The sequence below is a fragment of the Abramis brama genome (genome assembly GCF_963993115.1).
Source record: "Abramis brama genome assembly, chromosome: 5".
NCBI lineage: Eukaryota > Metazoa > Chordata > Actinopteri > Cypriniformes > Leuciscidae > Abramis > Abramis brama.
Genome location: NC_139967.1, coordinates 7768997 through 7783408, shown reverse-complemented (window position 1 = coordinate 7783408; position 14412 = coordinate 7768997). Strand labels below are relative to the sequence as shown.

The following is a 14412-nucleotide window of genomic DNA, read 5'->3' as shown; positions in this document are numbered from 1 at the left end:
AGTAAGACATCTGCCCTTGCAAACATGCTCCCACCCATTAGTTTCAGAAAACCGCTTAACAGAAGTGCTTTGAAGTTTATATATATTCTCTTTATATATATCGCTTGTCATGCATTGGAAATGTGAATAGCGGTCAAATCCAACAAATCCTCGCCAAAACATGGCATGGACCACTTTGTAGCTGCATTTCTTCCACTTCTTAATAATTAATTTATACATTTAACATAGCAAGTTATTAACAACAACATTATCGTTATTATACATCATTTTCCTGAACATATGTCAAAGCATAAAGTCATAACAATAACAAGTCATAACATAAATATATTTCAGTGGTGTATGAGTGATGGGCAATCTGCCAAATGAGGTGCTGGATCGTATATCAGAGGCGTCGGATCCAGCTTTTTTTGGCACAAATTAAGCCCTGTGTATAATGTGTTTTTTTAATTGCTGACTGAGCCCTGATGATAACCTGTGGTCTTTTTATTCTTTTGCAAACAAACAGTTCCTCACAGATGCTACAAACAACTTTGTCTAACAGTGTTAGATTGTGAGAAGTACAGCTACAAAAACTGTAGCATGAAATGTCTTGTTGTAGCCTACATGAGTTTAGGATTATGACGAAAATCATAATTTGAGTTCAATTTACCTTTAAATGCTTAAATTAATACAATTTACATTATAATGCCAATGCTTGTTTTGTGAGATATTTCGATTGCATTTTAATCACTGAAGCGGTCAATGCAAGTTGACACGACTGAGCCCTGCAGTTCAACGCAAGCTCACTGACTGTGTGTTAAAAACGCTGCTTTATTTGCAAAATGTTTTTTTGTTTTTATTTGATCTTACACAATGTCTAATCTAGTTTTTCACAAATCCAAAATAAATTCAAATTATCAATGGTACTTTGTGAAAAGAAGTACAACATAAAACTTGAAAACTTGAAATTGATTAGGATCAGTTGTCATTACTGAAGGGCCTAGCGAGTAATTTCTCTAATCATTCTCTTAACTAACTAATCAGTTACAACGCTCAACCAACCCTAATCACGTCATTTTAAATAGTTCTTTCTTTCTTTTTTTTGTGCATCCTTACATGAGTTTGTGTGTGCGCATGTGGGTTTACTTGTGTTGAGTTTTGAAGCTAAATCTGTCATGGAGCTTGATGTGCAAGTGTGTGTTTGGAGACTAGATAAAAGATTGTAAACATTGGGATCTTGTCTTATTTTGGGCTCATTTGTTTTTTTCTCTAACTCTCTTTGTAGAACAAAAAAAAAGAACAAGCCGTTGAACCTGAAGATCCACAGCAGTGTTGCTGGGAGCTGTGAAAACTTGCCGACCCAGCGCTCTCCTCTCCACTCCGACCACTCACTTCGCTCCTTCTTTTTCCCTAATTTTGTCCCTTCGACACCACCGGTTCACTCCGACACCCCCTCAGCAAGTGAGTAAACACATCCATTCACCTCTGTGTAGGACAACGCGTTATTTTGGGTTCCTCTTTCAGTCCTATACCTGTTGATGATAAGTTAACTTCTGAAGAACCTTGCATGGTGCGAGTGATCCTTTGCTTGTAAATAAACACATGCAAATATCCAGATTGAACACCAAAGCAATCTGCCGTCATCATCATATCAAGTACACACTGAAGCATTAAGGATGCTTTACCCAAACATACACTACTGATTGAAATGAATGAATAATATATAATATATATTTATTTATTAATTATATAATACCTTACAGATTATTAGTTTAGGTCAATGGGTAATCTGAATTCACCTTTGCTTTATTTTCTTAATGCATGTTCCTGGTCTTATTGTGCACTAAATTGTACGCTTATTGTTCATTTAATTTGAATAACTTCCTCTGCTTAATGTCCTTTTCTGCACCTTCCTCTATTCTGCTATGGAATGCTCACTTAAACCTTTTTGATTTTTGAGTGAAATCCATGGATTATTTTTATTAAGTTTGAACAAAAACCATTCTGATTTAAAAAAAGAAGAAAGTTTTTGCTCATTGAATATCCTGAATCATATCGCCTACTAGAATTAAAATGGGTTGTAAAGTATGATTCATGTTGAGAATTGTCTTTTCAAATTCATAAGAAATATACTTAAGAAATGCATAGTATTTACTATTTACTTAAAGTCATAGTTCACCCAAAAATAAAAAATTCTGTCATCAATTTCTCTCATGTTGTTCCAGACCCATAAGACTTTCTTTCATCTTTGAAACTTCAATTTGTCCCTCCATTAAAAGCATACTTGCACTTCCATTTGCCAGATTTGAGTGCACTATGTATGTTTGCTGATCAATGTTTAATGTGAATAAAAGCCTAAATTAAATCTGTTCATCATATAAAGGGATCGCGTCTCTTCAGAAGACTTGGATTAAACTGCTCAATTCTTTTGGATTTCTTTACCAATCTCCTTGAAGCATCAGAGCTTTGGGTGAATAGACTTTCAATGGAGGGGCAGAAATCTCTTAGATTAATTTTTTGTTCTGAAGATGAACGAAAGTCTTATAGGTTTGAAGAGGAGAAATTGAAGACAGAGTTTTCATTTTTGGTTGGACTTACCCTTTAAGCAATTAATAAATACTATGTATTTCTTCTGTCTACTTTCCCTGATCTGAATTTCTTTTAGAGTATTATTGTTCAGCTTTATCCCATGTGCGTGTTTAAACTAAAGACATTGAAACTCTTCTAGGTTGGTCAACACCATTAGATCACAGTTAGTGTAGACAGATGTCTGATGACGCATGTCGGGCAATTACAACTTTCTTTGTCGTTTCCTTTCACAATGTGACTTCCCTTCTCATCACCTATTAAAGGGCAGCGTCCCAAACCTACACGTGTCCCAGGACACCTGGCAGCGTGTAAGCGCATATTGTCCAAGCCCAATATCTACACCAGGGGCCTCTTAGCGTGGGCTATTAGAGGAATAATGGGCTGAACGGAAGCAGCGTGGATGTGAGAAGACTGGGAATGACACAAGAGTGACGCAAAAGACTGAGATTGGAATGAGATTATCGTACAGATGGAGGGAAAAGTTTTGACTGCTTGTTTCCAGAATTATGAATGATAGACCCCCTCCAAGTTTTGGCAATCTGCTGAATGCTTTGTACATTGAACATAGATCCAGAGAGGTAACTGATTTATTTTTATTTCAGTTTATTTTTATTTTATTTCTAGTTAGTAATTTTAGTGCTTCGACCTAAACTAAACGAAAATTAGAAATGTTGCCTTGGCAGCTAACAGAAATAATTTTTTTCATATAATATTTATATTTTATTATATTTCAATGAACATAGAGGTATTAATAGTTGATAGTAGTATTAGTAGTTTTTGATAATAGTAGTTGACGATAATAACCAGTGTTGGGAGTAACGCATTACAAGAAATGTGAGTTACATAATCAGATTACTTTTTTCAAGTAAAGTAACGCATTACTTTTAAATTTACAGAGGCGTTTTGTGCGCTGTGTAAACATGATCGTCATTGTAGTTCTAGACTAAATGTGAGCAGGTATTAACTCATAAATTTACTCACAAATACAGATTCAGTATTCCTCAAAATGAATAAAAACAGTGAAATGCAAACTATTAAGCAAACTTGGAATAATTAAAATGTTGAATGACACCTAATTTATGCATTTAATCTCACTTTATTAACCAATGTCCTTGATGTTGATCTTCTATGATCCAAGTTTCATTGTTTTAAATTTATTTCTGTCCTGAGTAATTTCATTTTTGGTGTAAAAGGGCTTTTACATTGCCAAATATCGAAATGTGTTATTTTGTTATTAAAAAACAAACAAGCCCAGCCCAGGTGAGAAAAAGTAATGCAAAAGTAACGTAACATATTATATTTCATAAAAGTAACTAATAACAACCTTGCTGTTTAGACAGTTTTTTACCCAAACAACCAAATTCCTCCAGAGTTTGGGACGCAAGGGCTTGTTGTGAAACAAGATGAAAGAACGTTATAGTTGAATTTCCGATAAACCAGTTGCAGGTTTATAATCTCATTGGGTTTGTGGCAGCCTCTGTAATGGCATTACTTGCATTCTGGACGTCCCGATGGGGCTCCAGGCCGGACGCGGTGGCAGTAACCAGGCCTCACGAGTGTCGTCAGCCCTGGTAATGCGTCTGCTTTTTCTGCATGTGGTGACAGTATTATTGTACACAGCAAGCAACAGTGTGCCGGAGGCCTGTGCTTCACGGTTTCAAGCTTCTTGACATGCACACAGGATACAAGTAGTGTGTGCAATACTTTGAAATGATTACGTGCAGTTTAACTGTTAACTTTTAACCTCACAATTGAAGAAAAAGTCGCTGTTTGGATTTAAATTGGCAAATGCTTAAGAGTCAATGATTGGATCATTATTGCAATGATTATTTTTTGTTTCTAGCATGTTATATGTTTGGCAACAGTTTTTCTAACACTAATTGATGGAGTGTGTAGCTTTTCATTTCTTAAACAACCATGCAGGAAGACACATCATGGCTATATTCCAGGATGACAATGTAAAGATTTGTCAGGCTCAAGTTGTGAAAGAATGGTTGGGAGGGAGCATGAAGAATTGTTGAGTCCAGATCTTACATTCATTGAAAGTCTTTGGGATGTGCTGGAGTAGACTTTATAGAGTGTCTTGTCAATACAAGATCTTGACCAAAAATTGATACACCTCTTGATTGAAATAACATCACAACATTTATTTCCATCAAGAGGTGCAAACATTTTTGGTCTGGATCTTGTATTGACAATGTGTTAGATTGTCCTTTTGGATGAGATGTTAAACCGAGGTCCTGAATCTCTGTGGTCATTTAAAATTCCATGGCACTTCTCGTAAAGAGTAGGCGTGCGACTCCAGTGTCCTGTCCAATTTCCATCCATTGGCCCTTGCCAATCATGGCCTCCTAATAATCCCTTTCCATTGAATTGGCTCTATCACTCTCTCTCCGCTCCACCTATAGCTGGTGTGTGGCTGCCGTCGCATCATCCAAGTGAAGGCTGCACACTGGTGGTGGTTGAGGAGAGATTCCCTGATATGATTGTAAAGCGTTTTGGGTATACAGTAGTACGTATGAAAGCGCTATATAAATGCCTCATTCATTCATTCATTCAATGTAAGAGTCAAGCACTCTAAAGTAAAAAGCTACACACTCCATCAATTAGGGTTAGAAGAACTGTTGCCAAACTTGTAGCATGGTAGAAACATAATAATCACTGCAATAATGATTGAAGCATTTGCCTATTTAAATCCAGACAGCGACTTTTTTGGCCGTATGTATGTATGTATGTATATAATAATATAACTTCCCAAGAGAGAAGGCCACTTTTAAAGGGTTAGTTCACCCAAAAATGATAATTAGCCTATGATTTACTCACCCTCAAGTCATCATGTATATGATATTCTTCTTTCAGACGAATACAATTGGAGTTATATTAAAAAATTTCCTGGCTTTTCCAAGTTTTATAACGGCAGTGAATTGCTGTTTCTGTTTTGAAGTCCATAAAAGGGCATCTATCTATCATAAACAAACTCCACACGGCTCTGGGGGGTTAATAAAGGCCTTCTGAAGTGAAGCGATGCGTTTGTGTAAGAAAAATATTCATATTTAACGCGTTACTAAGTAAAATTCTCGTTCCCTCTTCAAGGAACCAGGGTTGCATACGTAACCTGAGACGTTCCCTTTCAAGGGAACTTGAGGTGTGTCGAGATGCTGTGGAAACACTATACCCACGACGCCATAATAGCAAATGCCTGTTCTGTGTGAATTCATTGTGCACACTAAGAAGCAAGCACCCTAGACCCCGAAGTGGAGCCTAGATCCAAGTCATAAAATCTAACAAATGTATGCGGTGAGGACCAGCCTGCCACATCACAGATGTCATGGAGGGAAACCCCCGATTATAAAGCCTTTCAGACAGCCATACTCCTGGTATGATGGGCCTGTACAGTCAAAGGTGAAGGCTGACCAGCCGCTTCATAAGCAAGTGAGATAGCTTTGACTACCCACTTGCTCATCCTCTGCTTGGATGCAGGGTAACCTTTTCTGGGTGACCCGAAACAGACGAATAGTTGATCCGGTTTACGCCACAGGGCAGCTCTGTGTACGTAAGCATCCAAAGGCCGCACAGGGCACAGCAGATTAAGTTATTCCTGATCTGGTGTATAAAAAGGTGGAGGACAGAAGGCCTACAGCACAATTGGGCCCGTAACATTAGTAGGGACCTTAGGAATATATACCCGGCCTAGGGTGAAGAAAGGCTTTCACCATAACAGGTTCAAATTCTAGGCACGAAGGAGCAACCGACAAGGCTTGCAAATCTCCAGTTCTTTTGATAGAAGAAATAGCAATGAGAAAAACGAGCCCATTGAAGAGGTTTCAGAAAAGTTTTTAGTGTAAGGAACTTTTCTGAAACCTCTTCAATGGGCTCGAAGGGAGCCAAAGCCAGGCCTTCCAGTACAACGGCCAAATCCCAAGCCGGTGCTCTAGTGCAGGCCTCAGCCTCAGGGTGCCACGAAGAAAATGAGTAATGAGAGGATTTCTCCCCAATGATGCACCACCCAGAGGAGTGTGGTAAGCAGATATAGCCGCCACATATACACATATACTTTCAAGGTGGAAGGAGATAACCCCGCAGAGAAATGTTCTTGCAGATAATCAAGTACTGTACCAACAGGGCAGTAAACAGGATTCAGTTAGCATTCTCCGCACCAAGCAAAGAACATTTTCCATTTCAGTGCATACAGTCTTCTCGTGGAGGGAGCTCTAGATTGGAGTATGGTCTCCACGACCTGATTCTATGAGCTGGGCACCCTTAAGCCTGGAACACACCAAGCCGACGGTCGGCCGTCGGGCAGTTTCCGTGCGTCGGCCGACTAAATCTTCTCGGTGTGTTCCGCACCGTCGGCTGAAATTGGTCCTCGTCGGCTTTGTAACGGCCGATTCGACATGTTGAATCGGCGTCGGGCCGTCGGTGAAAGAGGGAACTCTGATTGGCTGTTCAGCTTAGTGAAGGAGGCAGCGCACGAGAATAATAGCAAAACAGCGAGCAAAGTCAAAACGGTACAGATAGAAAGCTGTTCTAATGATATGTCATCTTACCTGAGTGTTCCTTGGCGCATATTTCAATATTAGCACGAGAGGAGTGGAATAAAGAAAGTGTTTAGCAGGATTGATATTCAAAATGGTAAGCACGCACTGCTTTGTTTACGGTTTGTGTATCTGCAGCCGGCAGCGTCGGTTTCCCTTTTTGAATGACGAATATAGATGATATATCTGCAGAAATAGACGGTTGTCTCATTTACACGCAGGCGCAGAACGCGCATTCTAGCTGACAGTCGGCTGTAGTTCTCTCGGTGTGTTCAAGTGCACTTTTTACCCCGACGCGCGGCGACAACACAGTCGGCTTTCATCAGCGCTAGTTCGTCGGCGTCGGCTTGGTGTGTTCCAGGCTTTAGGGACCAAGCCCACAGTTTCCACAACTCCGGGCAATAAATCGTGCCCCCTGCTTGGGACAGTAGGTCCCCCCGGAATCTCCATCGAAGAGCCGTCTAGAAGGGACACCAGGTCCGAGAACTGGCCAGTACGGGGCTACTAATAACAGATGGGCCCCTTCCTGGCGATCCCTCTCCAGAACTCCCGGAAGCATGGATATCGGAGGAAAAGCATACAGGTCTAACCTCGGCCACACCTGAACCATTGCATCCAGCCCGAGAGTAGCTGGGTGTGTGAGAGAGAACCACATGGGACAATGCGTTGTATCTGACGATGCGAAAAGGTCAACTTGAGCTTGACTGAAATTCTCCCAAAGGAGCTTCACCACCTCGGGGTGCATTCTCCATTCCCTGGGCCTCAGCCCCTGCCTTGACAGGATATCCGCTCCCTGATTTAGATGCTCCGGAATATATACTGCCCTGAGAGACAGTAATTTCCCTTGGGCCCATAGGAGGATCTGATGAGTCAGTTTGCATAGGTGATGTGACCCCCCTGATGGTTGATATAAGAGACCACCGATGTGTTGTCCGTGCGGACAAGCACATGGTGACCTCTCAGGTCTGGCAGGAAGTGCTTTAGAGCTTGAAAAACCGCCATCATTTCTAGCCGATTTATGTGCCAAGAAAGTAGATGGTCCTGCCATAGACCTTTCGCCTAGCGACCACTCATGATCACCCCCCAATCTGTGAGGGAAGCATTCATCAATAGCGTTACACATCGACAAGAAGCCCCCAGCACTGGGCCTTGGGCGAGGAACCAAGGTTTGTTCCACATGACTAAGGCATGTAGGCATCGCCGCATAACCTTGATCATGTGAAACGGATTTCCCTTCGGAGAAAACCCCTTGGTCCTGAGCCACCACTGCAGGGGTCTTATGTACAGGAGGCCAAAAGACGTTGGACACAGCTGCCATGAGACCCAACAGTTTCTGAAACTGTTTCACAGTGAGTGACTGGCCTAGTTTTACCCCTTTTATGGCTGAGAGAATCGAAGTAATACTTGCAGGTGACAACTGTGCCCGCATCGTTGTCGAATCCCATACCATGCCTAGAAAAGTGGACTTCTGAGACGGGAGGAGCACACTCTTCTTGGCATTGAGCCTTAACCCAAGCATCTTTATGTGGGACAGAACGACATCTCGATGCAGAACCGCAATCTGCTCGGACTGAGCTAAAATCAACCAATCGTCGATGTAATTCAACACGCGGATGCCCTGGAGTCTCAAGTTAGCCAGAGCTGCATCCATGCATTTTGTGAAAGTGCTGGGTGATGAACCTAGGCCGAACGGAAGAACCCGATATTGGTACGCTTCGCCCCCGAAAGCGAACCTCAGGAACTTCCTGTGATGAGGATGGATGGATATATGGAAGTAAGCGTCCTTCAAGTCTATCGTGACAAACCAGTCCTCGGACTGAATCTGTGACACGATCTGTTTGAGTGTAAGCATCTTGAACTTGATTTTCTGAACCCTGCGGTTTAGATGGCGCAGATCTAGAATAGGACGCAACCCCCCATCCTTTTTTGGAACAATGAAGTACCGGTTGTAAAACCCTGACTCCCTGCTGGGAGGAGGAACCCTTTCTATAGCCCCCTTTCGTAGAAGAGTCTGTACTTCCTGCTCCATAACTAGAGCCTGCTCGGGGTCCACCACCGTAGGGAGGACCCCTAGAAATCTGGGCGGACGAGAATCGAATTGAATTCTGTAACCCTTTTCTATTGTATGCAGGACCCAATGAGATATATTTGGCAGTAGCTTCCACGCTGCCAGAAATTCTACTAAGGGAACCAGTCTCTCTAGACTGGCCTCTGGATTTGGTCAAAAAGTCACTTCGGTGCCCTGAAGGGAACAACTGAACTGACTGTTCTCGAATTGCGTCAGTGCTGACTTCATCACAATCATCCATGTCCCTAAGCAGATCAGCCTTGTATGTTTGCAAGATTGACATTGTATGCAAGCATGCCGCAGCCTGACCACCTTCTTCCACAACCTCGCCACCTCAGTGTGGAGGTTGGGAAAAAACGGCAAGCCCCGACGAGGAGGCTGTGACCTAGATGGTAAATCTTCACAACCTTCACAAGCTCCTCATCAGCAGGGGTATGAGATGGCGAATTCTCATAATCCCCTGCATCAATGCTGACGACATCCAATTCCTCAGAACTGGATAATCGCAGGACTGGTGCCTCATCCCGGGGAGAAGAAACCGCTGCGCGTGCTTCTCCCTGAGATAAGGCACTGGATCTGGCAGGTGAAGGCTGAGATAGGGCTGGGCCCATCTCTAACCCCGCTGTCAGATCAATTTGCGAGCCCCAAGGGGAGCGTGCACCGAACCGTCCTCCTCAAAGAATGCCCGGCGGGAGCGGAGTGTCCTCATGGACAGCTTTTTGCAATGCTCACAGTCAGCCCCCTCAAGAACTGACTGGGCATGCTCCACTCCCAAACAAGCAACACAAAGCTGGTTTGTGTCCCCACCCGTGATGAAACGAGGGCAGGGAACAACACACCGCTTAAAATCTTGCTTGCTCACCATTTATATATATATATCTTTCTGTGAAATATTTTGCTTGCAATGACAGACAACAATAAATAGACAGGAACAGTATACAGAGAGCGCTTGCTGAAGGCACAGATCTGCGGTCTGTTTTCAGGTGTGCTTTATAGTTTATGTGCTTTATAGATGACGTTACCCGCCTATGACATCTCGACTCTCCATTGGACTGATTATACACGTGCTTCACGACGCAATCACGCAGGAGCCTTCCCACAGCGTCTCGACGCAGTTCGAGTTCCAATGAAAGGGAACTGACAGGCGTGGAAAAAATGCATAGAGGCGATAAAAAAGAAAGAAAACAAAACACATTAAAAGTACAAAATATTACTCACAAAATGTACAAGTTTTTAATTGATATTTGATCAAAAACAACTTAAACAGAATTGTGACAAAACAACTTACAAGCCTAAGTCTCCATTGTTCTCCATTTAATTTTATTACTTTCTAAAAAGTTTGAGGACTTTTTTTTTTACTCTTCCAGTGTGTCAATTTATTTTCTAGCTATATAGAAAAAATTTAAACTAATGCAAAAGCCAACTCTTGACTGTAATTTCTTCACTGCAACAATTTATCCCCATGACACAAAGAAGCAGTGCAGCACCTTTATAACGCCATTTATCTGGCTGTCAGTCAAATCCATAGAATTGTTTAAGAGCAGGTCAATAGCTGGTGTTAAATGTACTTAGTGTCACTCACTCATATTTCCCTATTGAAAAAAGCCTCAGTTGAAATCTTAAACTTTAAATCCAATATGGTGCTTTATTGTGTTCTGGAATAGTGGTGGATCACTATGTTAGTCATTGGTTTACAAATCATTTTGTTTAGTCTGTCTGTTTGTAAGATGCCTGTGATATGTATATCACTAACATTGGCATGTGATTGGCTGATCGTGAAAATTGGCCAACTGTTGCTTCATCTGGCTCGAACAAACTCCTGCTTGTGGTCATGTCTAAATTTGATAGCTAATTGAGCGATTGAGTCAACATGTTGGTTTTTAATGACTGGCTGTTGGTTCAAAAAGCAAAAGAGAGAAACGTATAATGTTTTTCTGCAAATTAGATGCCTGCCTCTAGTAGTTTTCTTATTTTTAGCAATATTTGCACCAATTAAACACAAATTCGCCTGCTCTGTAGTGATGCTGGTTTGTATTCACTAGTAGGTCTGTTTCTACGCCTGCGGATTAAACATTTACCTGATGTGAGACAATGAGTTTGTTAGGTAAAATTTTAACTCTGGTCTGTAATGAAAGACTGCTCTCTTTCTCTCCGCTTCTTCATAGGATGAAAGGATTTCAAATAGCATGTACATGCCATGGTATATTAATATGGTGATCATTCTGTATCATATCAAAGTACAATGGTATTATTTGATAGCATCTGTATGCCTTGGTGCCGCCACAGTACTTTTTTTGATGGATGCTCTCAAACTACTGTTTGAAAGTCTGTTGTCAGATGTTGCATAATTTTTCAATTGGCTTTTGTTTCAGTTTAATCTTTACCAATGTATTTTATTATTATAGTAAATGTAAGATTAGTTTTGTAAAATTTCTGGAGTTAGTTATAATTTGCATCATCTTCTTTAAAACTTTGAGTGGTTACCGTAGAAACAGGCAAGGAAGGGTTTTGTCTAACATTATCACTGCAGTATAATGCAGTTTATACTATTGGTCATTTGTTTGTATTAGTATTTACACACTTTAAACTATTTTAAAATAACTTGTATTATTTTTAACCATAGTGTATTTATCACCTGTATATATATATATATATATATATATATATATGTATGTTTTGCATCTAAACTCTTCATATATATATATATATATATATATCATATACATATACACACACACACACACACACACACACACACACACACACGTATTACAAGTCTTACAAGCAGGTCTTACAATTAGGTAAATATAACCTCAGATGAATGTTTTCCACATGTAAATATTCTAACTGTAAAATAATTGACACACATGACATATTTCTGTCATTATTTATTTAACAAAACTCGGCCAAAATGCAGAAGCCATGGGTGGCAAACTAAGTACAGGATGGTTCCATAGGAATAAAGAGGGTAAGTAGCAATCAGATGCTGCTAATCAAATGTCTTTGATTTACCTGATCACCTGTGCAATCACCTCTATAAAAGCAGACGTTTTTGCAGTTCACTGGTCTGGAGCATTCAGGTGTGTGTTAACACAATGCCAAGGAGGAAAGACATTAGCAATGAAGGAAGGGTTACAAGGCTATTTCCAAACAATTTGAAGTCCATTATTCTACAGGAAGATTATTTAAAAGTGGAAAACATTCAAGACAGTTGCCAATCTTCCCAGGAGTGGGCGTCCAAGCAAATTCACCCCAAGGTCAGACCATGCAAAAAATCGCACAACACCCAAGAACTAAACCTCAGACTCTACAGGCCTCAGTTAACATGTTAAATGTTAAAGTTCAGGGCAGTACAATTAAAAAAAGATGGGACAAGTATGGTTTGTTGCATCTAGGGGTGACCCCGAATAGTCGAAGATTCGATGCTTCGATAGGAGGAGCCTGATTCGACTACCGATCTCACGGTCGAATCTTCGCGGAGGTGTTATGAAACGAGGATCATGCCACTTTGGCTATATGAGGGCGCTCAATGTCTGATTTCACATAGAACTAGCTTTTATGTCAATTTGTTACTATTCAGCCTATTATGATAATGCTGTATATAAAAATGTGCAAAGAAAGAAGCTTTTAATAAATATTTTTTAACGTGCGTGAATAAATCCAAACAGCCCGTGACAGATTTAAGTTTCACTTTCAATCCGTGACCGACAGAGGAGCGTCTTCGCGCTTCGCGGCAAGGATTTAAATCTTTAACAATGTCTGGGATAAGAAAATCTAAAGTGTGGATGTACACCACCAGAAAGGATATTCTCCAAGGCTGGATTTAGCATCAGGAAAACCATGATCGCACTTCTGCCGGCCAACGTTAACACGTTTCACGCATAGACTGGGTTTCATGTTAGAATGTATTTTATCCGCGCGCACAATTTGAATAGACTCCAACGGACACAGACAGAGTGAAAGACTGGATTTGTTCTCTCGATCAGGTACAAGTGATTTCAAAACTTTTCAGCCGGTTCTAATTAGATTTTTGGATGCTTTGAACATTTTTAGCTAAAAAGACTGCCTCTCCAGTTTAGCATTTATTGTTGTTTCTGTAGTTAAAAAGACAAAGTTGAAAATTCTGGCTACTATCGTTATTTTAATCATTTCTTTATTTTTATTTTATTTATTAATCTGTCAGGGTTATCTAATCTAAACTATTTGTGGCTTGTGTTTTGAATATATATTCCTCTGCACTTTAGGCATTTTGCACACATTTTCTCATCTTGTGACTTGATTCTGATTTATTTCGTTTTGTATTTTTATTTATTTGAAAGGTATATTCTGTTCTAATTTAATTTAGTAAATTAATTGTTTATTTTTTCGGTGCATCGATGTTGTGCTGTAGGCTGGCCTGCTCGCACAGGTAATTTAGCTGATTTAATTTGATTTGCATGGAATGCAAATCCTGTCTGCAGTGTGGCCTTTCTGGAGTTATTTATGTTATTTCTTAGTTTTATTGATCCAAAATGTTTTTATACATTTTCTTCTATAGCTTTGTGTGATTTTATGTACATTGCGGCTTTGAAATGCTAAAGCCCCGCCCCCATACACATGATTCGACTATTAGTCGACTATAGGCAAGACATGACGATTCTGATTCGACTATGAAAATCCATAGTCGGGGACAGCCCTAGTTGCATCTGAACAAACCACAAGACTTCTGGAACAATGTCCTTTGGACAGACGAGACCAAAGTTGAGATGTTTGGCCGTAATGCACAGTGCAAAGTTAGGTGAAAACTAAGCACAGCATATCAGCTCATACCAGCTGTCCATCACGCTGTTGGAGGGTTGATGATTTTTGGCTTGTTTTACAGCTATAGGACCTGGGCACCTTGCAGTCTTTGAGTCGACCATGAACTCCTCTGTATACCAAAGTATTCTAGAGTCAAATGTGAAGCTATCTGTCTGACAGCTGATATTGGGTCATGCAACAGGACAATGATCCCAAGCACACCAGCAAATCTACAACAGAATGGCTGAAAAAGACAAGAATCAAGGTGTTGCAATTGACTTTTTTTGACTGGCTCAGTCAAAGTCCAGATCTTAACCCAACTGAAATGTTGCGGCGGGACCTTAAGAGAGCTATGCAAATATCAAATGCCCACAAACCTCAATGAACTGAATCACGTTATAAAGAAGATCGGGCCAAAATTCCTCCAGAACGATGTGAGTGACTGAAAATGTCATGCAGAAA

The 14412-nt window shown here is 40.6% G+C and overlaps 1 protein-coding gene across 5 annotated transcripts in view; it reads left to right on the top strand.

Moving 5' to 3' along the window:
• ksr2 (kinase suppressor of ras 2) overlaps window positions 1-14412 on the top strand; it is a 109929-nt gene that overhangs the window by 51749 nt on the left and 43768 nt on the right. For all 5 annotated transcript variants that reach the window (XM_084113755.1, XM_084113758.1, XM_084113757.1 and 2 more), the window contains exon 6: window positions 1265-1440. In XM_084113755.1, the coding sequence (XP_083969881.1) occupies window positions 1265-1440 (176 nt within the window). The remainder of the gene's footprint in view (window positions 1-1264; window positions 1441-14412) is intronic.